This window comes from Panulirus ornatus, chromosome 3, assembly GCF_036320965.1.
Source record: "Panulirus ornatus isolate Po-2019 chromosome 3, ASM3632096v1, whole genome shotgun sequence".
Taxonomy (NCBI): Eukaryota; Metazoa; Arthropoda; class Malacostraca; order Decapoda; family Palinuridae; genus Panulirus; species Panulirus ornatus.
In genome coordinates, this window is record NC_092226.1 from 22689976 (window position 1) to 22717876 (window position 27901).

The 27901-nt window shown below is 40.3% G+C and overlaps 1 protein-coding gene across 4 annotated transcripts in view; it reads left to right on the forward strand.

The window, feature by feature from the left end:
- PAN2 (PAN2-PAN3 deadenylation complex catalytic subunit PAN2) overlaps window positions 1-27901 on the forward strand; it is a 381243-nt gene that overhangs the window by 61024 nt on the left and 292318 nt on the right. For all 4 annotated transcript variants that reach the window (XM_071685459.1, XM_071685467.1, XM_071685439.1 and 1 more), the window contains exons 7-8: window positions 14112-14322; window positions 22091-22228. In XM_071685459.1, coding sequence (XP_071541560.1) covers window positions 14112-14322; window positions 22091-22228 — 349 coding nt within the window. The remainder of the gene's footprint in view (window positions 1-14111; window positions 14323-22090; window positions 22229-27901) is intronic.

A 27901-nucleotide genomic window follows, 5' to 3' on the forward strand; every position in this document is an offset into this window, starting at 1 on the left:
GAAGAGGTAGTAAAAGCTTTGCGGAAGATGAAAGCCGGCAAGGCAGTGGGTTTGGATGGTATTGCAGTGGAATTTATTAAAAAAGGGGGTGACTGTATTGTTGACTGGTTGGTAAGGTTATTTAATGTATGTATGACTCATGGTCATACTAGAGACTGAGTGTGAATGAATGGGGCCTTTGTTGTCTTTTCCTAGCGCTACCTCGCACACATGAGGGGGGAGGGGGTTGTTATTCCACGTGTGGCGGGGTGGCGATGGGAATGAATAAAGGCAGACAGTATGAATTATGTACATGTGTATATATGTATATATCTGTGTGTGTATATATATGTGTACATTGAAATGTATAGGTATGTATATTTGTGTCTGTGGACGTGTGTATGGGGGTGGGTTGGGCCATTCTTTCGTCTGTTTCCTTACGCAACCTCACTAATGTGGGAGACAGCGACAAAGCAAAATAAGTATATATAAATATGACTCATGGTGAGGTGCCTGAGGATTGGCAGAATGCTTGCATAGTGACATTGTACAAAGGTAAAGGGAACAAAGGTGAGTGCTCAAATTACAGAGGTATAAGTTTGTTGAGTATTCCTGGTAAATTATATGGGAGGGTATTGAGTGAGAGGGTGAAGGCATGTACAGAGCATCAGATTGGGGAAGAGCAGTGTGGTTTCAGAAGTGGTAGAGGATGTGTGGATCAGGTGTTTGCTTTGAGGAATGTATGTGAGAAATACTTAGAAAAACAAATGGATTTGTATGTAGCATTTATGGATCTGGAGAAGGCATATGATAGAGTTGATAGAGATGCTCTGTGGAAGGTATTAAGAATATATGGTGTGGGAGGCAAGTTGTTAGAAGAAATGAAAAGCTTTTATTGAGGATGTAAGGCATGTGTACATGTAGGAAGAGAGGAAAGTGATTGGTTCTCAGTGAATGTAGGTTTGCGGCAGGGGTATGTGATGTCTCCATGGTTGTTTAATTTGTTTATGGATGGGGTTGTTAGGGAGGTGAATGCAAGAGTTTTGGAAAGAGGGGCAAGTATGCAGTCTGTTGTGGATGAGAGAGCTTGGGAAGTGAGTCAGTTGTTGTTCGCTGATGATACAGTGCTGGTGGCTGATTCATGTGAGAAACTGCAGAAGCTGGTGACTAAGTTTGGTAAAGTGTGCGAAAGAAGAAAGTTAAGAGTAAATGTGAATAAGAGCAAGGTTATTAGGTACAGTAGGGTTGAGGGTCAAGTTAATTGGGAGGTAAGTTTGAATGGAGAAAAACTGGAGGAAGTAAAGTGTTTTAGATATCTTGGAGTGGATTTGGCAGCTGATGGAACCATGAGAGCGGAAGTGAATCATAGGGTGGGGGAGGGGGCAAAAATGCAGGGATTCTCGAAAAATGTTTGGAAGTCGAGAACATTATCTCGGAAAGCAAAAATGGGTATGTTTGAAGGAATAGTGGTTCCAACAATGTTGTATGGTTGCGAGGCGTGGGCTATGGATAGAGTTGTGCGCAGGAGGGTGGATGTGCTGGAAATGAGATGTTTGAGGATAATATGCAGTATGAGGTGGTTTGATCGAGTAAGTAATGTATATATGTATAAGTAAGTAATGTATATATGTATATATATGTATATGTATATACATATATATATATATATATATATATATATGATGAAGAGCTTGTTGATTTATGTGCTGAAAAAGGACTGGTGATTGGGAATACCTGGTTTAAAAAGAGAGATATACATAAGTATATGTATGTAAGTAGGAGAATGGCCAGAGAGTGTTATTGGATTACACGTTAATTGATGGGCGTGCAAAAGAGAAACTTTTTGATGTAAATGTGCTGAGAGGTGCAACTGGAGGGATGTCTGATCATTATCTTGTGGAGGCGAAGGTGAAGATTTGTAGTGGTTTTCAGAAAAGAAGAGAGAATGTTGGGGTGAAGAGAGTTGTGAGAGTAAGTGAGCTTGGGAAGGAGACTGAGTACAGAATGGAAAAAGGTGAGAACAAAGGAGGTAAGGGGAGTGGGGGAGGAATGAGATGTATTTAGGGAAGCAGTGATGGCTTGCGCAAAAGATGATTGTGGCATGAGAAGCGTGGGAGGTGGGCAGATTAGAAAGGGTAGTGAGTGGTGGGATGAAGAAGTAAGATTAGTAGTGAAAGAGAAGAGAGGGGCATTTGGACGATTTTTGCAGGGAAAAAATGCAAATGAGTGGGAGATGTGTAAAAGAAAGAGGCAGGAGGTCAAGAGAAAGGTGCAAGAGGTGAAAAAGAGGGCAAATGAGAGTTGGGGTGAGAGAGTATCATTAAATTTTAGGGAGAATAAAAAGATGTTTTGGAAGGAGGTAAATAAAGTGCGCAAGACAAGGAAGCAAATGGGAACTTCAGTGAAGGGGGCTAATGGGGAGGTGATAACAAGTAGTGGTGATGTGAGAAGGAGTTGGAGTGAGTATTTTGAAGGTTTGTTGAATGTGTTTGATGATAGAGTGGCAGATATAGGGTTTTGATTGAGGTGGTATGCAAAGTGAGAGGGTTAGGGAAAAGGATTTGGTAAACAGAGAAGAGGTTGTAAAAGCTTTGCGGAAGATGAAAGCCGGCAAGGCAGCAGGTTTGGATGGTATTGCAGTGGAATTTATTAAAAAAGGGGGTGACTGTATTGTTGACTGGTTGGTGAGGTTACTTAATGTATGTATGATTTATGGTGAGGTGCCTGAGGATTGGCAGAATGATTGCTTAGTGCCATTGTACAAAGGCAAAGGGGATAAAGGTGAGTGCTCAAATGACAGAGGTATAAGTTTGTTGAGTATTCCTGGTAAATCATATGGGAGGGTATTGATTGAGAGGGTGAAGGCATGTACAGAGCATCAGATTGGGGAAGAGCAGTGTGGTTTCAGAAGTGGTAGAGGATGTGTGGATCAGATGTTTGCTTTGAAGAATGTATGTGAGAAATACTTAGAAAAACAAATGGATTTGTATGTAGCATTTATGGATCTGGAGAAGGCATATGATAGAGTTGATAGAGATGCTCTGTGGAAGGTATTAAGAATATATGGTTTGGGAGGCAAGTTGTTTGAAGCAGTGAAAAGTTTTTATCGAGGATGTAAGGCATGTGTACGTGTAGGAAGAGAGGAAAGTGATTGGTTCTCAGTGAATGTGAGTTTGTGGCAGGGGTGTGTGAAGTCTCTATGGTTGTTTAATTTGTTTATGGATGGGGTTGTTAGGGAGGTGAATGCAAGAGTTTTGGAAAGAGGGGCAAGTATGAAGTCTGTTGTGGATGGGAGAGCTTGGGAAGTGAGTCAGTTGTTGTTCGCTGATGATACAGCGCTGGTGGCTGATTCATGTGAGAAACTGCAGAAGCTGGTGACTGAGTTTGGTAAAGTGTGTGAAAGAAGAAAGTTGAGAGTAAATGTGAATAAGAGCAAGGTTATTAGGTACAGTAGGGTTGAGGGTGAAGTCACTTGGAGGTAAGTTTGAATGGAGAAAAACTGGAGGAAGTGAAGTGTTTTAGATATCTGGGAGTGGATTTGGCAGCTGATGGAACCATGGAAGCAGAAGTGAATCATAGGGTGGGGGAGGGGGAAAAATTCTGGGAGCCTTGAAGAATGTGTGGAAGCCGAGAACATTATTTCGGAAAGCAAAAATGGGTATGTTTGAAGGAATAGTGGTTCCAACAATGTTGTATGGTTGCGAGGCGTGGGCTATGGATAGAGTCGTGCACAGGAGGGTGGATGTGCTGGAAATGAGATGTTTGAGGACAATATGTGGTGTGAGGGGTTTGATCGAGTAAGTGATAATAGGATAAGAGAGATATGTGGTAATAAAAAGAGTGTGTTTGAGAGAGCAGAAGAGGGTGTTTTGAAATGGTTTGGTCACATGGAGAGAATGAGTGAGGAAAGATTGACCAAGAGGATATATATGTCAGAGGTGGAGGGAACAAGGAGAAGTGGGAGACCAAATTGGAGGTGGAAAGATGGAGTGAAAAAGATTTTGTGTGATTGGGGCCTGAACATGCAGGAGGGTGAAAGGCATGCAAGGAATATAGTGAATTGGAACGATGTGGTATACCAGGGTCGACATGCTGTCAATGGATTGAACCAGGGCATGTGAAGCGTTTGGGGTAAACCATGGAAAGTTCTGTGGGGTCTGGATGTGGAAAGGGAGCTGTGGTTTCGGTGCATTATTACATGACAGCTAGAGACTGAGTGTGAACGAATGGGGCCTATGTTGTCCTTTCCTAGCGCTACCCCGTACACATGAGGGGGTAGGGGGTTGTTATTCAGTGTGTGGTGAGGTGGCGATGGGAATGAATAAAGGCAGATAGTATGAATTATGTACATGTATATATGTGTATATGTCTGTGTATATATATATGTATACATTGAGATGTATAGGTATGTGTATTTGCATGTGTGGACGTGTATGTATATACATGTGTATGTGGGGGGGTTGGGCCACTCTTTCGTGTGTTTCCTTGCGCTACCTCACTAACGCGGGAGACAGCGACAAAGCAAAATAGATGAATAAATAATATTATGTTTTGTATTTTATCTAATAGCTGTTTCACGCGTCAGTAAGGTATATATTTGTTTATTGTACTATGTTGCTGTCTCCTGTGTTAGCGAGGTAGCGCAGGGAAACAGACGAAAGAATGGCCCAGCTCACCCACATACACATGTAAATACATAAATGCCGACACATGCTCATTTATATGCCTATACATTTCAACGTATACATACATATACATACACAGACATATACATATATACACATGTACATATTCATACATACTGTCTTTCTTTCCAAGCCCTCTCCTCCCACCAGACTGCATACTTTCCCCTTGCTCTGAAACTCTTCCATTCTCCTCCCTAACCCCCCCATCCATAGAGAAATTAAACAACAATGGGGACACCACTCACCCCTGGCACAAACCAACATTCACTGGGAACCAATCACTCTTTTCTCTTCCTACTTGCAGACATGCCTTACATCCTTGATAAGAACTTTTCACTGCATCTAGTAACTTACCTACCACACCATATACTCTTAAATCCCTCTATAAAGCATCTCTTTCAATCCTTTCATATGCATTCTCTATATCCATAAATGCTACATACAAATTCCTCTGTTTTTCTAAGTACTTTTCATATACATTCGTCAAAGCAAACACCTGATCCACACATCCTCTACCACTTCTGAAACCACACTGTTCTTCCCCAATCTGATGCTTTGTGTATATCTTCACCTTTTCAATCAATACCCTCCCATATGATTTTCCAGGAATTCTCAAGCTTATTCCTGTGTAGTTTCAACACTCACCTTTATCCCATTTGCCTTTGTACAGTGGCACTATGCATGCAATCTGCCAATCCTGAGGCATTTCACCATGGTCCATACATACATTGGATGTCCTTACCAACCAGGCAACAACACAGTCACCCCCTTTTTTAATAGATTCTGCTGCAATACCAGCCAAACCTGCCGCCTTATCAGATTTTATCTTCCGCAAAGCTTTCACTACCTCTTTTCTCTTTACCAAATCATTCTCCCTGACCCTCTTACTTCACACACAACTCCGACCTAAACACCCTATATCTGCCACTCTATCGTCTAATACATTCAACAAACCTTCAAAATACTCACTCTGTCTCCTCACTTCACTGCCTATTATTACTTCTCCACTTGACCCCTTCACTGATGTTCCCATTTGTTCTCTTATCATGTCTTACTTATTTACCCTCTTCCAAAACAACTTTTTATCCTCCCTAAAATTTAATGGCACCCTCACTGCAACTCTCATTTGCCCACTTTTTCAATTCTTGCACCTTTCTCTTGACCTCTTGCCACTTTCTTTTATACATCTTCCAGCCATTTCCACTACTTTCCTGCAAGTATCATCCAAACGCCTTTCTTTTCTCTTTCAGTAACAACCATGAAAAAAATGAAACACAGTAAGTTCCCAAGTGTACTTTTGTGTAATGATATCATTGTCAGGGGAGATATAAGAATGAGAACATGTACAACATTTAGTTGATATACAGGGAAGAGACGCAGTTAAAAGACCATTGGTAAACAAGTGTTACCGGATGGTGGTGTTGAGGTCTGACATTGTGCCTGTCATAAAAGTTATTATTATGTGGGCAGGAAAGGGAACTGTTTACAAGTTTTGCCTATGATAAAGCTATCCAGTTTGTATAGATCTTTGCTAATATTGTGACAATTTTTTGTTTATTTAGTAGTTGAAGATTCAATATTTCTCTTGGTAAAAGAGTTACAGTTGATAACTGAACTAGCCTTACTCCATTCAGTACAATGGTCATAATTTTTTACATGATTAAACAAAGCATTTGATTCATGTCATGTTCCTGTACTGTATTTATGTTGCTTAAGTCTAACATAAAGATCCTTACCAGTCTGCCCAACATGAAACATAATACAACTTTTACAGGGGATTCTGTAAACACAGCCCACAGAATTTTCTGGCGAGTTTTTAAGATATTCTTCTTAGTATTGTTATTGCTGAAGGCCACATTTACATTAAAGGATTTAAGCAACTTGGGAAGTAATGTAAAATTATCACTAGAAGGGAGAACTAAAAGATTCTGGGTATCACGGGGAGATTTTGGTTTAACTCTATGAAATGATTTCTTTACCAACTTGATTTTAGAATATCATTTTGAAGGAACACATTGAACTAAAGAAGATTGATATGGTGGAGGCCTTTTGCATTTCAAGAGAGAAGAAATGCTTCTTTCAAATGGCTATACCCTTACAATTGAAGAACCATATGTTGGACTGTTGCTTTATCAGGTTAAGAAGTGAATGGAATACTCTTCCAAAGAAACTGAACTAGACAACCTTATTTGACTAAGAACTAAGAACACAAACCCTTCCATTGTGGAGAACCTTTCCAATAAACAACTTGTCAAGGATTCTTTGTGTTTCCAAGGCTATGGTATGTTTTGTTTGCTCAAACAAACAAGTTAACTACATTGATGTTGTAAGATCATTTTGTAATTTGGAAAAGTACAGTGAATTATCTAGCGATAAGTGAACATTTGTAAAGGTGTAGTTTATGCCAATTTGTCAAAATCAACTGCTTCATATTTTCCAAAAAGATTCATCAATGCTATTAACAGATTGAAGAAAGATAATGAACTACATATAACTAAAGCAGATAAGGCTAACACAGTTGTGATTATGGACAAAGTTGATTGTTAAAAATGAATGATGTTTTAGATGATGATACAACATACTTTAAGCTCAGTAGAAATCCCATAGAAGTTGTTGATTCTCACTTTGATAAAGAACTGAAGTTGTTATTGAAAGGTAATGAATATATCATCAAAAGATTTTCATCATTGTCCCTTTCATTGCCATATATGTATGGACTTATCAAAACACATAAGCCAGACTTTCCAACAAGACCCATAGTTGGTTATATATCAAATTTTAATATCAAGAACATTGTAGATTTAGTTAGTAAGCTGTATGATATCCATATTGAATTTTGATTTCAAAAAGGTAAGTTTTGATGTTTCATCCTTGTTCACGAAAGTTCCAGTTGATGATCTCAGAATAATCTTAGGATAATCTCGATTCACCTGTTTCAAATTCTGTGTTTATTGAATTGATAAAATTGTGTATAAAAGACTTTGTGTTTCATTTTAATGGAGAATATTATCCCTGGGGACTGGGTATCCCTGTGGATAGGGGAGAAAAAGTACTTCCCATGTATTCTCTGCATGTTGTAGAAGGCGACTAAAAGGGGAGGGAAGTGGGGCTGGAAATCCTCCCCTCTTGTTTTCAGTTTTCTAAAAGAAGGAACAGAGAAGGGGGCCAAGCAAGGATATTCCTTCTAAGGCTCAGTCCTCTATTCTTAACACTACCTCGCTAATGTGGGAAATGGCAAATGTGTATGTATGATTATGCTCAGAAATTTGATGTGGTGATGGGTAGCCCTCTTTCACCAGTATTAAGTAATCTGTACGTGGAATTGTTTTTAACAAAATCATTTAGGGATATCTTACCCTATAAGGCAAATTGGTTTAGGTATGTAAATGATGTTCTTTGTGTTTGGCCAACAAATGAGATTTACAAACATATCTCCCTTTACTTAACGATTTAGTACCTTTTATCAACTTTACTGTGGAAGTGGAAGATAATTGTATGTTACCATTTTTAGATTGCTTGATCTTTAGAGATAGAAATATGTATGAATTTAGCATTTTCAAAAAACCTACCCATGATTGATCTTATTTTCATTATTTCTCATCTTAACATGACAGAGTTAAACCATCATCATTCCAGTCAGTGTTCCCTAGGGCATTATATATGTGTGTTCTGTAATTTATTGATGATAAGTTTGAGAAGGTTTATTTTGTTGGATCCAAGTTAAAGTATCCTAGATTTTTCATTGATAAATCTCTTAAGTTGGCAAAAGAATGATCTTATAGAGTTAAACCTAAACCTCCAAGAATTTTTGATTCTCCCTTTTATTGATAATTTTACATTACTTCCCAGGTTGCTTAAATCCTTTAATGTAAATGTAGCCTTCAGCAGTAACACTACTATAAAGAATGTCAATCAGGAAATCACCAGAAAGTTCTGCAGGCTGCGTTTATAGAGTACCATGTAAAAAGTATGTTTTGGGCAGACTGGTAAGGATCTTTATGTTAGGCTTAAGCAAATAAATATAGTATAAGAACAGGACAAGAATCAAATGCCGTGAATGATTATGTTGAAATTTATGATCCATGTATTGACTGGAGTAATGCCAATTCAGTTATTAATCTAACTCTTTTACTACAAGAAATATTGATATTAGTGAAGGTCTATACAAATTGGATAGCTTTATTGTAGATAAAATTTGTAAGCAGTTCCTTTTCTTGTCCACATATTGGAAAAAATTTATGACATGCATGTTACCAGACTTGAACACACCAACTCGAAAATCACCATTTGGGTAATGTTGTTTACCAATGGTGTCATAGTTACATCTCTTCCTTGTATATCAACTGACTGTTATATCTCTTGTATCTCCCTGATGATGAGATCATTACACGAAAGTACACTTGGGAACTTATTGTGTTTTATTTCCCTGTGGATTATGAGCATTTACTAGATACTACGCACTACTATGCGATAATGATTTACATGTGGAGTTGGACGATTCGTACCCAGCCCTACCTTGTGGCAGGATGGTATGCTATGCATTGGACCATGAGGCAACATAAGGAGTCCATCTCAGACCAATCAGTCATCCATGAGTTTCCCATCGCATCACATGACCTAAGGGGAAAGGGAAAGTCTGCACCTACATGTCATAGACAGCATCAAATCATTCCTCCAATACTTTAGTAAAGTCTAAATATCTTTAATGTACTAGATGCATGGAATGAATGATAATTTACCTATGAGTGAGGAGTATTTGAACCCTGTTCTACTGCATGGCAGGTTGGTATTCGCACCTTTGGACCATGCATTGACAAAAGCTTTCCATGAGATCTCCCATCACATCATGTAACCTAAGAGGCTAGGGAAAGCCCTTGCCTAGACATGTAGATAGCATTGAATCAATCCTCCAACACTAAAGTCTATATATCATTAACTTTGCTGAACATGTAGAATTATTTATTTTATTTTTTGTTTTGCTTTGTCGCTGTCTCCCACGTTTGCGAGGTAGCGCAAGGAAACAGACAAAAAAATGGCCCAACCCACCCACATACACATGTATATACATACACGTCCACGCATGCAAATATACATACCTATACATCTCAACGTATACATATATATATACACACACAGACATATACATATATACCCATGTACGTAATTTGTACTGTCTGCCTTTATTCATTCCCATCGCCACCCTGCCACACATGAAATAACAACCCCCTCCCCCCTCATGTGTGTGAGGTAGCGCTAGGAAAAGACAACAAAGGCCACTTTCATTCACACTCAGTCTCTAGCTGTCATGTAATAATGCACCAAAACCACAGCTCCCTTTCCACATCCAGGCCCCACAGAACTTTCCATGGTTTACCCCAGACGCTTCACATGCCCTGGTTCAATCCACTGACAGCACGTCGACCCCGGTATACCACATCGTTCCAATTCACTCTATTCCTTGCACGCCTTTTACCCTCCTGCATGTTCAGGCCCTGATCACTCAAAGTCTTTTTCACTCCATCTTTCCACCTCCAATTTGGTCTCCCACTTCTTGTTCCCTCCACCTCTGTCACATATATCCTCTTGGTCAATCTTTCTTCACTCATTCTCTCCATGTGACCAAAGCATTTCAAAACACCCTCTTCTGCTCTCTCAACCACCATCTTTTTATTACCACACATCTCTCTTACCCTATTATTACTTACTCGATCAAACTCCCTCACACCACGTATTGTCCTCAAACATCTCATTTCCAGCACATCCACCCTCCTCTGCACAACCCTATCCATAGCCCATGCCTCACAACCATATAACATTGTTGGAACCACTATTCCTTCATACATACTCATTTTTGCTTTCCGAGATAATGTGCTTGATTTCCACACATTCTTCAATGCTGCCAGAACTTTCGCCCTCTTCCTCACCCTATGATTCACTTCTGCTTCCATGGTTCCATCCGCTGCCAAATCCACTCCCAGACATCTAAAACACTTCACTTCCTCCAGTTTTTCTCCAATCAAACTTACCTCCCAATTGACTTGTCCCTCAACCCTACTATACCTAATAACCTTGCTCTTATTCACATTTACTCTCAACTTTCTTCTTTCACACACTTTACCAAACTCAGTCACCAGCTTCTGCAGTTTCTCACACGAATTAGCCACCAGCGTTGTATCATCAGCAAACAACAACTGACTCACTTCCCAAGCTCTCTCATCCACAACAGACTGCATGCTTGCCCCTCTTTCCAAAACTCTTGCATTCACCTCCTTAACAACCCCATCCATAAACAAATTAAACAACTATGGAGACATCACACACCCCTGCCGCAAACCGACATTCACTGAGAACCAATCACTTTCCTCTCTTCCTACATGTACACATGCCTTACATCCTCGATAAAAACTTTTCACTGCTTCTCACCATCTGCTTTTCACATGTCTCATACTGACATGTAGAATAGATGATAATAATTTACTTTTGATCAAGGAGCAGTTAAACCCAGTACTTTTGTGTGACAGGCTGTAATGCTATATGTTGGACCATGAGTTGATAAAAGTTTCCTATATAATACCAACCAATGGTCCATGAGAACCCCATTACATTACATGACCTGAGAGGCTAAGGAAAGCCCGCTCCTTCACATGTTATAGGCAGCATCAAATCAATTCTCCAACATCACAGTAAAGCCTCTATATCTTTGAATTGTACTGGACACGTTGAATAAATAGATAATAATTATTTACTTATGGGCAATGAAGATCTGAAGCCAGTTCTACTGTGTGGCAGATGCAATGTGCTATACATTGGACCACGAGGTGACAAAAGGTTTCCATCTCAGACCAGCCAGTGGCCCATGAGATTTTCTGTCACATCATGTAGCGTGAGGGCTAGGGACAGCATATTCCCACAAGTGTCATAGATAGCATCACTAGGGTAATGTTTGTGTATCTTTAACATATACTGGAAACAAGGAATGGATGATAAGGGTTTACTTATGAGTCAGGAGGATTTGAATGCAGTAGTTCCGTACAGCAGGCCGGTGTGCTATCAAAAGGCAACAAAAGCTTTCCATCTCACACCAGTTGATGACACGAGAGGCTAGGGAGAGCTCTTGTTTACTTGTGTCTGATCAATCCTTCCTCACTATAGTAAAGTCTCTATATCTGTAACATGTACTCGACACATGGAATAGATGATAACGACTTGCCTGTGGGTAGGAGGATTTGAACCCAGTCCTGCCGCATGGGAGGCTGTTAAGCTGTCCATTGGACCATGAGGCAATAAAAAGCTTTCCATCTCATACCTACCAGTGGTCCATGAAATCCCTTGTCAAAACATGTGACCTGCATGCTAGGGGAAGCCTGTTCCTATACGTGTCATAGGTAGCATTATATCAGTCCTCCAGCACCATGGTAAGTCTTTATATCTTTAAGATGTGTCGGACACATAGTGATGGTGATTTACCTTAGGGCCAGGAGGATTTGAATTTATACCTAGTATGCAGCAGGTCTGTTACTGTCAATTAAACCTCAAAGTGACAAAAGAATTCCATCTCAGACCAACAAATGGTCCATGAGATTCCCCATTACATCACATAAACTGAGAGGCTAGGGATAACCTGTGCCCACTCATGTTGCAGGTAGCATCAAATCAGTTGTCCAATATTGTTATAAAGTCTGTATATCTATAACACACACTGGACACATGGAATAGATGTGAGCCAATCGATTTACCTATGGATGAGGAGAGCTTGAAGCCAGCCTTACTCTGTGGCAGGCCAATATGCTGTCCATTAGACCATGAGGCGACAAGTGTTTTCCATTTCAGTCCAGCATATGGTCCATAAGGACCCATGTCACATCTCATGACCTGAAAGGTAGTGTCAAATCAGTCCTCCATCTCTACCGTAATGTAGATATATCTTTAACATGTACTGGATACATGGAATAAATGATCATGATTTATCTGTGGGCAAGGAGAAATCAAGCTTTGTTCTAATGTGTGGCAAGCCAGGATGCTATCCATTAGAGCTTAGACCATGAGGCTGCAAAAGCTTTCCATCTCAGACGCACCAGTGGTTCATGAGATCCATCACTTCAAATGACCTTGACCTCCTGCTGCTTTCTATAATACATCATCCAATTGTTTGCACCCTTTACCCATAAGCATTGCTCGCATACAGTAAAACCTCTGTTATTGGTAATTTAAGACAACAAAATTTTCAAGACTGTATGTTTTCAGTTCAATGGTGACCTTCGATTATTAGAAGATAATTGAAAGATAGAAAAGATCCATAAAAGTATTTCAGATCATGTGCACTGCTGCAGTGGTTAGTGTACTCTCCACTGTGTATTTTGTGGTGTAAGAGATTGTTCACTGTCTCCTATGTGCTTTTTGGCACATTGTGTTCTGGTGTCCCATGTTCATGTATTTTGTGCTCCCTGGATTACTGTTGTGGACAGTGGCTTGACAGCCTGACAGCTCCTCAAACCCATCTTCATCTCACTTGGTATGCAAGAGGAACATTTTAAGCCTCAAAAAGAAGGCATAGTTGTGCAAAAGGCTGGCTAAGTGCAAGTCCAAGGCAGTGCATATGAAGAACTTTATTGTCATTTACTTATATGCTTATGTATATTAATATATCCTCAATGTAAGATATTTTGTGAAAGATTGGTTTTACTTTACTTCTCTTTTCTCTTTCACCAGCAACTTTACATCGTCACCATTCCACTTACTACCCTTTCTAACCTGGTCACTGCTGCTTTATGCATGCCACACATCTTTTGCACATGCCATTACCTTTTTTTTATGCCAATTGACACTTCCCACGTTAGTGAGGTAGCACCAGGAACAGATGAAGAAAGGCTGGATTAACTCCCATCCATTCTCCAGTTTTCATGTGTGATGCACTAAAACATCAGCACTTTTTTCCTAAATACCTCCCATTCCTCACCCACTCCCCTCATCATATATTCTCACCTTTTGCCATTCTGTTCTCAATCTCTCCTGGTATTTCTTCACACAAGTCTCTTTTCTAGTCTCTCCCACCACTCTCTTCTTACCCATAACATTTCCTCTTTTTTGAAAGCCTCCACAAACCTTCACCCTTACCTCCACAAGGTAATGATCAAAATCCATCAGCTGCCCCTCTTAGCACATTTCCTTTCAATTTTTTTTTTCTTTTGCATGCCTATCAATTTGTATATAATTCAATAATGCTTTCTTATTATTCAGTACAATTTTGTACATAGATTGTGGTTAGGATGTACATGTAAGTTTGTTTGCATTACTTTTTGGAACTCAGTGTTTAACTGACTCATTTTGTACAACATAAGTTGTATTTTAATTTACCTTTGGTATGCATTGAGTAACCTGTTGTATTATAGATTTTCCATATTTCGTGCATTTATTAAAGAAATGAAAAGTAACCATTTTTACTTTCAGAATGGGTCAGCTGTTAGGAGATCAATTTGTTATGGTTTTTGATCTTCGAATGATGAAGCTATCTTTGCCCTTGCGTGCTCTGGTGCCTCCCTTCCTTTTGAGATTTGTTCCTGGCCTCTCCTCCTGTCTAGCTGTTGTGTCTCCAATGGGTCATTGGCAACTGATGGATGCAGGGCAGCCTGACAATGCCATAATGAGCATGAGTTACCAGGTTAGTTGATTTAAAGCATTTGCCCTTTGCCAAACTGTTGGACTGGTGTTGGGAACCTTCATTATGTTGAACTGATAACCACAAAAGTTGCATGCATACACTGATCCACTTCCTGTAAATGGAAATGGAGTTAAATATTATGCTTAGAATAGACATAGAGATAGGATTTCTTGCTGTGGGCTTCTTATATTATTTATTATTGGCTAGTCAGCTGTAGCAAATTCTAATTTCTTTTAGCATCCTTAAGTTCCTCACAGTCAGCAGTTCAAAATGTATTCAGGTTGAACTAACAGTTACCATTATAGGGTTAATGTCATTTTTTGACAATGAATGGTCAGTTATAACCCCCGGAACATGAGGATTTCATCCAATTCAGGTTGCATGATATGCAAGCCATAGGCCTCAGTCACAGACAGAAGTCTTCACTGATGCTAGGCCATAAATGAAATATAAATAATAAGAATGGGGGATAGGGGAGAAAGAATACTTCCCACGCATTCTCCGCGTGTCATAGAAGGCAACTAAAGGGGACTGGAGAGGAGGGGCTACAAACCCTCCCCTCCTTGTATTTCAACTTTCTAAACGGGAAAACAGAAGAAGGAGTTATGCTGGGAGTGCTCATCCTCCTTGAAGACTCAGATTGGGGTGTCTAGATGTGTGTGGATGTAACCAAGATGAGAAAAAAGGAGAGATAGGTAGCGTGTTTAAGGAAAGGAACCTGGATGTTTTGGCTCTGAGCGAAACGAAGCTCAAGGGTAAAGGGGAAGAGTGGTTTGGGAATGTGTTGGGAGTAAAGTCAGGGGTTGGTGAGAGGAGAAGAGCAAAGGAAGGAGTAGCACTACTTCTGAAGTAGGAGTTGTGGGAGTATGGGATAGAGTGTAAGAAATTAAACCATAGATTGGTATGGGTAAAGCTGAAAGTGGATGGAGAGAGATGGGTGATTATTGGTGTCTATGCACCTGGTCATGAGAAGAAAGATCATGAGAGGCAAGTGTTTTGGGAACAACAGAGTGAGTGTATTAGCAGCTCTGATGCACGAGACCAGGTTACAGTGATATCACGGATGATTTGAATGCATAGTTGAGTAATGTGGCAGTTAAGGGTATAATTGGTGTACATGGGGTGTTCAGTGTTGTAAATGGAAATGGTGGAGAGCTTGTAGATTTGTGTGCTGAAAAAGGACTGGTGATTTTGAATACCTGCTTTAAAAAGAGAGATATACATAAGTATACAACTGTAAGTAGGAGAGATGGCCAGAGAGTGTTATTGGATTATGTGTTAATTGATAGGCGAGTGAAAGAGAGACTTTTGGATGTTAATATGCTGAGAGGTGCAACTGGAGGGATGTCTGATCATTATCTTGTGGAGGCGAAGATGAAGATTTGTAGAGGTTTTCAGAAAAGAAGAGAGAATGTTGGAGTGAAGAGAGTGGTGAGAGTAAGTGAGCTTGGAAAGGCGACTTGTGTATGGAAGTACCAGGAGCGATTGAGCGCAGAATGGAAAAAGGTGAGAGCAAAGTTACATAAGGGGAGTGGGGGAGGAATGGGATATATTTAGGGAAGCAGTGATGACTTGTGCAAAAGATGCCTGTGGCATTAGAAAGGTGGGAGGTGGGCAGATTAGAAAGGGTAGTGAGTGGTGGGATGAAGAAGTAAGATTGTTAGTGAAAGAGAAGAGAGAGGTGTTTGGACGATTCTTGTAGGGAAGTAGTGCAAATGACTGGGAGTTGTATAAAAGAAAGAGGCAGGAGGTCAAGGGAAAGGTACAAGAGGTGAAAAAGAGGACAAATGAGAGTTGGGGTGAGAGAGTATCATTAGATTTTAGGGGGAATATAAAGATGTTTTGGAAGGAGGTAAATACCGTGCATAAGACAAGAGAACAAATTGGAACATCGGTGAAGTGGGCTAATGGGGTGGTAATAACAAGTAGTGGTGAAGTGAGGAGATGGAGTATTTCAAGGGTTTGTTAAAGTTGCTACATGATAGAGTGGCAGATATAGGGTGTATTGGTCAAGGTGGTGTGAGAAGTGAGAGGGTTAGGGAGAATGGTTTGGTAAACAAAGAGGCAGTGAAAGCTTTGCGGAAGATGAAAGCCGGCAATGCGGCTGGTTTGGGTGGTATTGCAGTGGAATTTATTAAAAAGGGGGTGACTGTTGTTGACTGGTTGGTAAGGATATTCCATGTATATATGGTTCATGGTGAAGTGCCTGAGGATTGGCGGAATGCATGCATAGTGTCATTGTACAAAGGCAAAGGGGATAAAGGTTTAAATTACAGAGGTATAAGTCTGCTAAGTATTCCTGGGAAATTATATGGGAAGGTATTGATTAAGAGGGTGAAAGTATGTACAGAGTATCAGATTGGGGAAGAGCAGTGTGATGTCAGAAGTGGTAGAGGATGTGTGGATCAGGTGTTTGCTTTGAAGAATATATTTGCGAAATACTTAGAAAAACAGATGGATTTGTATGTAGCATTTATGGATCTGGAGAAGGTTTATGATAGAGTTGATAGAGATGCTCTGGGGAAGTTATTAGAGTATATGGCGTGGGAGGTAAGTTGCTAGAAGCATTGAAAAGTTTTTATCGATGATGTAAGGCATGTGTACAAGTAGGAAGAGAGGAAATTGAGTTGTTCCCAGTGAATGTTTGTTTGCATCAGGGGGTGCATGATGTCTCCATGGTTGTTTAATTTGTTTATGGATGGGGTTGTTAGGGAGGTGAATGCAAGAGTTTTGGAGAGAGGGGCAAGTATGCAGTTTGATGTGAATGAGAGAGCTTCGGAAGCGAGTCAGTTGTTGTTTGCTGATGATACAGCGTTGGTGGCAGATTCGGGTGAGAAACTGCAGAAGCTGGTGACTGAGTTTGATAAAGTGTGTGAAAGAAGAAAGTTAAGAGTAAATGTGAATAAGTGCAAGGTTATTAGGTACAGTAGGGTTGAGGGACAAGTCACTTGGAGGTAAGTTTGAATGGAGAAAAACTGGAGGAAGTGAAGTGTTTTAGATATCTGGGAATGGATTTGGCAGCTGATGGTACCATGGAATCAGAAGTGAGTCACAGGGTTGGGGAGGAGGCGATGGTTCTGGGAGTGTTGAATATGTGGAAGGCAAAAGTCTTATATTGTAGAGCAAAATGGGTATGTTTGAAGGAATAGTGGTTACAACAATGTTGTATGGTTGTGGGGCATGGGCTAAATATAATGTTGTGTGGAGGAGGATGAATGTGTTGGAAATGAAATGTTAGAGGACAGTGTGAAGTAAAGGTTTGATTGAGTAAGTAATGAAAAGATAAGAGAGATGTGTGGTAATAAAAAGAGTGTGGTTGAGAGAGCAGAAGAGGGTGTATTGAAATGGTTTGGTCACATGGAGAGAATGAGTGAGGAAAGATTGACAAAGAGGATATATGAGTCAGAGGTGGAGGGAATGAGGAGAAGTGGGAGACCAAATTGGAGATGGAAGGATGGAGTAAAAAAGATGATGTGGTATACCGGGGTCGACGTGCTGTCAATGGATTGAACCAAGACATGTGAAGCATCTGGGTTAAACCATGGAAAGTTTTGTGGGGCCTGGATGTGGAGAGGGAGGTGTGGTTTTGGTGAATTACACATGACAACTAGAGACTGAGTGTGAACGAATGTGGCCTTTGTTGTCTTTTCCTAATGCTACCTCACGTGCATGCTGCGGGAGATTGGTGCTGTTTCATGTGTGGCGGGGTGGTAATAGGAATGGAGAAAGGCAGCAAGTATGAATATGTAGATGTGTATATGTCAATGTGTGTATATGTATGTATACATTGAAATGTATAGATATGTATATGTGCATGTGTGGGCATTTATGTATATGCATGTGTATTTGGGTGGGTTGGGCAATTCTTTCATCTGTTTCCTTGCGCTACCTTGCTAAAATGGAAGAAAGTGACTAAGTATGATAGAATGAATAAGTTATTTATTTATTATTTATTTTGCTTTGTCGCTGTCTCCTGCGTTAGCGAGGTAGCGCAAGGAAACAGACGAAAGAATGGCCCAACCCACCCACATACACATGTATATACATACACGTCCACACACGCAAATATACATACCTATACATCTCATTGTACACCTATATATACACACACAGACATATACATATATACACATGTACATAATTCATACTGTCTGCCTTTATTTATTCCCATCGCCACCCCACCACACATGTAATAACAACCCCCTCCCCCCTCATGTGTGCGAGGTAGTGCTAGGAAAAGACAACAAAGGCCCCATTCGTTCACACTCAGTCTCTAGCTGTCATGTAATAATGCACCGAAACCACAGCTCCCTTTCCACATCCAGGCCCCACGGAACTTTCCATGGTTTACCCCAGACACTTTACATGCCCTGGTTCAATCCATTGACAGCACGTCAACTCCGGTATACCACATCGTTCCAATTCACTCTATTCCTTGCACGCCTTTCACCCTCCTTCATGTTCAGGCCCCGATCACTCAAAATCTTTTTCACTCTATCTTTCCACCTCCAATTTGGTCTCCCACTCCTCCTCGTTCCCTCCACCTCTGACACATATATCCTCTTGGTCAATCTTTCCTCACTCATTCTCTCCATATGACCAAACCATTTCAAAACACCCTCTTCTGCTCTCTCAACCACACTCTTTTTATTTCCACACGTCTCTCTTACCCTTACATTACTTACTCGATCAAACCACCTCACACCACATATTGTCCTCAGACATCTCATTTCCAGCACATCCACCCTCCTCCGCACAACTCTATCCATAGCCCATGCCTCGCAACCATACAACATTGTTGGAACCACTATTCCTTCAAACATACCCATTTTTGCTTTCCGAGATTATGTTCTCGACTTCCAAACATTCTTCAAGGCTCCCAGAATTTTCGCCCCCTCCCCCCCTATGATTCACTTCCGCTTCCATGGTTCCATCCACTGCCAAATCCACTCCCAGATATCTAAAACACTTCACTTCCTCAAGTTTTTCTCCATTCAAACTTACCTCCCAATTGACTTGACCCTCAACCCTACTGTACCTAATAACCTTGTTCTTATTCACATTTACTCTTAACTTTCTTCTTTCGCACACTTTACCAAACTCAGTCACCAGCTTCTGCAGTTTCTCACATGAATCAGCCACCAGCGCTGTATCATCAGTGAACAACAACTGACTTACTTCCCAAGCTCTCTCATCCACAACAGACTGCATACTTGCCCCTCTTTCCAAAACTCTTGCTTTCACCTCCCTAACAACCCCATCCATAAACAAATTAAACAACCATGGAGACATCACACACCCCTGCCGCAAACCTACATTCACTGGGAGCCAATCACTTTCCTCTCTTCCTACACGTACACATGCCTTCACTGCTTCTAACAACTTGCCTCCCACCCCATATATTCTTAATATCTTCCACAGAGCATCTCTATCAACCCTATCATATTCCTTCTCCAGATCCATAAATGCTACATACAAATCCATTTGCTTTTCTAAGTATTTCTCACATACATTCTTCAAAGCAAACACCTGATCCACACATCCTCTACCATTTCTGAAACCACACTGCTCTTCCCCAATCTGATGCTCTGTACATGCCTTCACCCTCTCAATCAATACCCTCCCATATAATTTACCAGGAATACTCAACAAACTTATACCTCTGTATTTTGAGCACTCACTCTTATCCCCATTGCCTTTGTAAATTATTTTTTTTTTTTATTATACTTTGTCGCTGTCTCCCGCGTTTGCGAGGTAGCGCAAGGAAACAGACGAAAGAAATGGCCCAACCCCCCCCCCATACACATGTATATACATACGTCCACACACGCAAATATACATACCTACACAGCTTTCCATGGTTTACCCCAGACGCTTCACATGCCTTGAGTCAATCCACTGACAGCACGTCAACCCCGGTATACCACATCGCTCCAATTCACTCTATTCCTTGCCCTCCTTTCACCCTCCTGCATGTTCAGGCCCCGATCACACAAAATCTTTTTCACTCCATCTTTCCACCTCCAATTTGGTCTCCCTCTTCTCCTCGTTCCCTCCACCTCCGACACATATATCCTCTTGGTCAATCTTTCCTCACTCATTCTCTCCATGTGCCCAAACCACTTCAAAACACCCTCTTCTGCTCTCTCAACCACGCTCTTTTTATTTCCACACATCTCTCTTACCCTTACGTTACTCACTCGATCAAACCACCTCACACCACACATTGTCCTCAAACATCTCATTTTCAGCACATCCATCCTCCTGCGCACAACTCTATCCATAGCCCACGCCTTGCAACCATACAACATTGTTGGAACCACTATTCCTTCAAACATACCCATTTTTGCTTTCCGAGATAATGTTCTCGACTTCCACACATTCTTCAAGGCCCCCAGAATTTTCGCCCCCTCCCCCACCCTATGATCCACTTCTGCTTCCATGGTTCCATCCGCTGCCAGATCCACTCCCAGATATCTAAAACACTTTACTTCCTCCAGTTTTTCTCCATTCAAACTCACCTCCCAATTGACTTGACCCTCAACCCTACTGTACCTAATAACCTTGCTCTTATTCACATTTACTCTTAACTTTCTTCTTCCACACACTTTACCAAACTCAGTCACCAGCTTCTGCAGTTTCTCACATGAATCAGCCACCAGCGCTGTATCATCAGCGAACAACAACTGACTTACTTCCCAAGCTCTCTCATCCCCAACAGACTTCATACTTGCCCCTCTTTCCAAAACTCTTGCATTTACCTCCCTAACAACCCCATCCATAAACAAATTAAACAGCCATGGAGACATCACACACCCCTGCCGCAAACCTACATTCACTGAGAACCAATCACTTTCCTCTCTTCCTACACGTACACATGCCTTACATCCTCGATAAAAACTTTTCACTGCTTCTAACAACTTTCCTCCCACACCATATATTCTTAATACCTTCCACAGAGCATCTCTATCAACTCAATCATATGCCTTCTCCAGATCCATAAATGCTACATACAAATCCATTTGCTTTTCTAAGTATTTCTCACATACATTCTTCAAAGCAAACACCTGATCCACACATCCTCTACCACTTCTGAAACCACACTGCTCTTCCCCAATCTGATGCTCTGTACATGCCTTCACCCTCTCAATCAATAACCTCCCATATAATTTACCAGGAATACTCAACAAACTTATACCTTTGTAAATATATTTATGTTTAATAATGAATTGTTTTATATGAAAGTTTTCTAAAACCTTCTTCTTCATATAGGTATATTCTCATGGCTTACAGGACAGATGACAAAGGAGAGAATTGTAGGTTCTGAGGATTTAAAAATCCTCTCTCTCGAAGGCAGTGTCCTGTTTTTTTTCTTTTATAGTTTATCTCTTAAAATAACTTTTATCTATATCATCAGTGACCATCTTGGGTTGTTGCCACAGTCTGTGGATTGTGAGTTCTAAGCAGAGGGTTGGGGCATCAGCCTGTTGGTGATTGATGATGGGCTGAGGTGGGCCTCATTACTGTGCATGTAGCTTTGAAGATCAAGAGGTTATTCAGAGGATGAGTAGAGCAGACACATCCACATTGAAATATGAGTGTTTGAATGGACTTAAACTGTATGATCCAAGGAATATATATCATGGCTCACTGACACTAACTCGGAAATAGGTTTTCAGTCTTTAGAACTTATGTTTCTTCTTAAAGCATGGTGTTAAAAGCAAAGCTGAAAGTGTTTGTTTGTCTTAAGACCTAGTATTCATTTCAGGTTAACTGTGTCCCAGAGAGTGTAATCACAACATTTGACGTTGCTTCATCTTCACAAGCCATTGTCTTTGGGGACAGTTTAGGATCATTGCATCTCTTCACATCGGGTAGTAAGCCTACATTCAACAATTTTTCTCAGGTATTTATAGATCAGGCTTCTCCATCTTTAAACATGAAGTTCATGTGCTCTGTTAGCTTTATTTATTCATTACTTCATATAAATGTGAGTATTGTATATTGCATTATTATATGAGTTTTTGCTGTAATATATGGCCGTTCTGTTGGAAATTTCCAGCTCTTGCATTGCATTTGAGTAACTTAGTATGACACATTTTTGTTGATAAGTATATTTGTGTATGTCTCATTTATTCTGTTATCAACTCTGTTCCCAATTCCATGGGGTGATTCAGATACATAACATCCCCAAGTCCAGTGTTTGTACTGGTACATGAATCTCCATGTTAGTATAAACACTTCTTTCTTTTTCTCTGTGCATACAAATTTGTTTTTTGCATGAAGACTAATTCTCCATTTATAGACATAACATGCTTTCATTGCATGTAGTTCCAATTTCTTCCTTTGGCACCATCTGAAATTTTTCTGCCTTTGATTAGTTCTCTCACTATGTCTGTCTATTGCATTCATGGTTTACCTCATCCTCATGCATCTTTGCGTATGCTTCTACAAATCTTGATCATCCTATCATCCATGTACCTTTCTAATGATTTCTTCAAACCACACATTATCATCTTCATTCTGTCTATCCCCATAATTCCAGTTATATTTCATAAGATATCCATCTTTACTGCTCTTATTTTGTCCTGAACTGACCTACATAAACGTGCATTTTACACCCATGAATCAGTGGTAGGTTGAGTTCCCTTTCCTGTGAGCTTCTTGCATATTCTGCACTTAGGTTATTTAATTTACAAGAGCTTTCCAAAGATATCCAATTTTTCTCTCTTCCACGATTCTCCTTTCACCTTCAGCATTTCCACTGACATAATTACTGACCTTCATTCTTGCTGTTCATTGGATTTTGTGTGTATGGCAACAGCTCTGATGGGAAGTAGTATTGTAAGACTAGTGTCATTTAGAATAAGGAAACTGAACATGGTATGTCATAGAAATGCAAGCATTTATTTGGCAAATTTGATATTTACCTCTACATTATCAGTCACCATCATGTTCCCTTTGGAGGGAGACAGCACTAAACACATCTTAAAGCAGCCTTAATATTTACTTAACCCCCAATAAAGATCTCTTTATTGCAACATTGATAAACCTTTAATCACTTCACTTGGACACACACATCTTTGCTTCACTCTCAACAAGTGCCTTGTCACTACTTACCGTATTTTGCTCTTAATCTTATCTATATGGGTTAGATCAAAAGTGTCTTCACCAAACCAGGTTTAGGTTGCTGATTTCTGGTAGAAAGATAAAGACTAGAAGTATCATTAACAAGTATAATCTTCACTATGAAGATGCGCTGTGAAATTCATTTTCTTACCTCCTCTGTGAACATATATTTGAATCAAAGACCATCTGATACTCGGTCCAGGAACTAAGACTTTTCATTCTATACATCATGCTTGACAACACAATAAATCTCAACTTTTCATCTTTTTGGAGCAGTGATGGAGGTGAAAGCAAATGATATCCCTCTGTTGTAAATTCAGAACTGCTCCATTGTTCAGGGAGGGCTGAATGGTTCCTGGGCCCTCTTAACTGACATTAAGTGACTTGGACCCCACTTCACTTTACCAGCACTAGTGCTAGACTTTGCTCATCCTCTGTCCATCTCTGCAAAATTTACAGGCTCAAGACCAACTTTCCCTTGTAGAATGCCATCTGTTTACTCCTTCTCATTGCTATATGGTGACCTACTTTCCGATGATTTGTTTATTAAGTGTTTGTGGAAACGGTGAATAATGTAGATGTGGTCAAAAGTATAAAGAGCTTTAAGAACTGCACACAACAAATGTAAGCATTGTTATTTTTCTAATGGTTGTCTTTCCAGGAACAAAGCATATTGGGTCATGAAACTTTTCCTTTCTCCTGACTCTTGTTCCACCTTCATATATACTCAGATTCATTGCAGAGCAAGGTTATTAGGTACAGTAGGGTTGAGGGACAAGTCAATTGGGAGGTAAGTTTGAATGGAGAAAAACTGGAGCAAGTGAAGTGTTTTAGATATCTGGGAGTGGATTTGGCAGCAGATGGAACCATGGAAGCGGAAGTGAATCATAGGGTGGGGGAGGGGGCGAAAGGTCTGGGAGCATTGAAGAATGTGTGGAAGTCAAGAACATTATTTTGGAAAGCAAAAATAGGTATGTTTGAAGGAATAGTGGTTCCAACAATGATATATGATTGCGAGGCGTGGGCTATAGATAGAGTTGTGCGGAGGAGGGTGGATGTGCTGGAAATGAGATGTTTGAGGACAGTATGGGGTGTGAGGTGGTTTGATCGAGTAATTAATGAAAGGGTAAGGGAGATGTGTGGTAATGAAAAGAGTGTGGTTGAGAGAGCAGAAGAGGGTGTTTTGAAATGGTTTGGTCACATGGAGAGAATGAGTGAGGAAAGATTGACCAAGAGGATATATGTGTCAGAGATGAAGGGAACGAGGAGAAGAGGGAGACCAAATTGGAGGTGGAAAGATGTAGTGAAAAAGATTTTGGGTGATCAGGGCCCAGACATGCAGGAGGGTGGAAGGTGTGCAAGGAATAGAGTGAATTGGAACGATGTGGTATATTGGGGTAAACGTGCTGTCATTGGATTGAACCAGGGCATGTGAAGCATCTGGGGTAAACCATGGAAAGTTCTGTGGGGCCTTGGATGTGGAAAGGGAGCTGTGGTTTCGTTGCATTATACATGACAGCTAGAGACTGAGTGTGAATGAATGGGGCCTTTGTTGTCCTTTCCTAGCGCTACCTCGCGCACATGTGGGGGAGGGGGTTTTCATTTCATGTGTGGCGGGGTGGCAATGGGAATGAATAAAGGCGGACAGTATGAATTATGTACATGTGTATATATGTATATGTCTGTGTGTGTATATATGTATACGTTGAGATGTATAGGTATGTATATGTGCGTGTGTGGACGTGTATGTATATACATGTGTATGTGGTTGGGTTGGGCCGTTCTTCCGTCTGTTGCCTTGCGCTACCTCGCTTGTGCGACAAAGTATGATAAAAGATAATATCATTGCAGAGCTGTCATCCATGCATTGAAACACACTTTCATTGAAAGGACATATGCTAATTTTACTCTTTTTTTCAAATGATAGATCTTTTGGTTTTTAGCCAAAAGTATCTGCAACAACATCTGTATTTAAGACTCTCCTCATTTCCAACCTGATCAATATGTAGCTTGCTTTGCATCTGAAAAAGCCACTGTTTTAGGTAATATGTTTTTCCCTATCTCGATATAGGAACATTCCACTTCTACTCCCTCTCCGTCTCCTCCTGCTGAGCCAGTGCCCTCTCTTATGTTTTCCATGCGTAGGTCTTCCACGTTCCCTCACATCATCAGGTGAACAAGATGTATGTACCGGATGGCATACATCCCCATGTCTAAAAGTGTTATACATCTAAACTAACTCCAGTCCTTGTCTACCTGTTTCATCTTTGTCTAAAAGACCCAAACTTTTCCTTCATTTTGGAAACATGCTTTGCCCCTTGCTACAGTCTCTCTTTAAGATAGGAGACTGTTAAGTCTGTAACTTTTGCCATGTTGCTTCCACTTCTGCTTTCTCTCTTTTTCAAAACTCTCCTTACTCTCACTTTTGTAATCTCTTGGGATTCCATTCCCTTCTTTCATATCAACAGTATGGTTTTCACAGTGCAAGGCCCACTTGTGCCCTTGTTTCCTTTGTGACTTATCTCTAGTCATCTTCTCTAAGGGATGTTGGATGTTTACCCTAGATTTCTCTGAAGTATATGATAGAATCTGGTACAAGTCTGCTTACTGAAATTACTTCTGGCTTTTTTGTTTCTCTCTATTATCTTATAAGTAACTTTCTTTGTGGTCCCTCCATTGCAGTAGTTGTTGATGGAGCAATGCCTTCCTCTTCTTCTATCAACAGAAGTATTTCCATCATTTTGTCATATTGTTTTCCCCTCTTTCTTTTTCTGTAAATGATCTTTTCCTACCTCCATCCATAATTACTCTTAACTGATGACTCCACTCTACATACTTCAACTCACTACCCCCTCCCTCCCCCACTCTGATATTCTTTCCTTTTTCTTCCAGTAAATGTATTTCCTCTCTTTATTTGGAATGGAAAGGTAATAACCTGATTGAATTTAACTATACAATAATGTAGTTTCTACATATGTCTCTGTAAATGTCTCTTATCCGGCTGTTCAGTTTTAAAACATTATGATTCAGCACTGCAATAATGTAAATATGTTGCACATAGATGTATCCTCCATTCTGTCTTAGAAACCTGATACAATGAACACTGCAAAAGCTGTAGTTTGGAGCTCTACATACGTATATGAGTTGACTCTTCTTTTACTTTTCACCTAGCAGGAGTGGAATCAAGAGCCCTCCACTTTATTAACTCTCCTGTTGTCATTTCTCTTCAGCTATCCTTTTCTATCTGCTGTTATGTTGCTACTCTCTTTTCTACCAGTATTTTGTCAGCCACTGCTTTTTTAAGCTGTCTTTGTGTGCCCCATCCCCTGTGTTCTGGACTGATGGCACATGTACATGACTGGCTGTCTATTCATATAGATTCTGTGTGGAAACCAGCCACATAAGGACTGACTGTTGTGATACTTTTTTCTTTTCTTCAACAGTGAAGCTGTGGAATTCTCTTTTGTCTTTCCCTCTTAAACTTCCCACCATAAACTTTTAAATGGTGGGCATGGTCCAGAAAGTCAATCATTGTGTGTGGAAGGGAAACTGTAAGGTGATGAATTTAGTATTCAGAAGCTGTCGAAAATACCTAGAGAGATATATTGATACCTTTGTGTTGGTCTGGCTTACTGCTTATTGAAGGGTGAAGGACATGGATGACACATTTGGCAGCCTGCGATAAGAAAGGAGATCATGGCTCCGATGATTATTTGTCTCGAGCTAGCTTTTACGCTATATTCTTAAAATATTCACAGGCACATCATTTATGATAGATAACAAGAATATATGTCTTCTGCTCTAAAAATCAGTGTGAGGGAGATTGGCTGACATATGGGGATTATTAAAGAAAAAAGTTAGGCACAGTTTATGATGTAATTTCTTCCACAAGCAAACTGGACTATGGGAACAGCACCTGTGCATGTGTACATCTGTATAATTCTGGGTGGTGTTGGACTCAGCCTGTATGTGGTTACACCCCAAGGTCATCTTTGGCAAGGCAGTATCATTTGAAGTACATTCTCATGAAAGAGCTTCTCATTGCAAAGGAGTCCATCATTTTTTTGCTGCTTGAAGTAGTGCAACCTTGGACTGCAAAACCTCAGGAAAGTAGATCCAGGACCTTTACCCAAGATGAGAGTGGTGGGAAACTGTAAATGTGCTTTATGTTTAGTTATGGAGAAACAGAATGGAAATTGTCACACTTGATGAATACAGATGATTCTGTGTTGTTAGGTAAGTTGGAGGAAGAGCTAGAATGAATGATGGGCTACTTTGATGGTGTATGTTTGAAAGTTATGAAGATTAACTTTAATGAAATTTTTTGAAATTGGAGATCTCTGTGTAATATCAGTTCACATTGTGAGGAACTGAAATTTGTGGATGATCCAGTGCTATCTTTCTATCTATATCTTTGACTCCCATTTACATTCCCATTCACTTTGAGAAC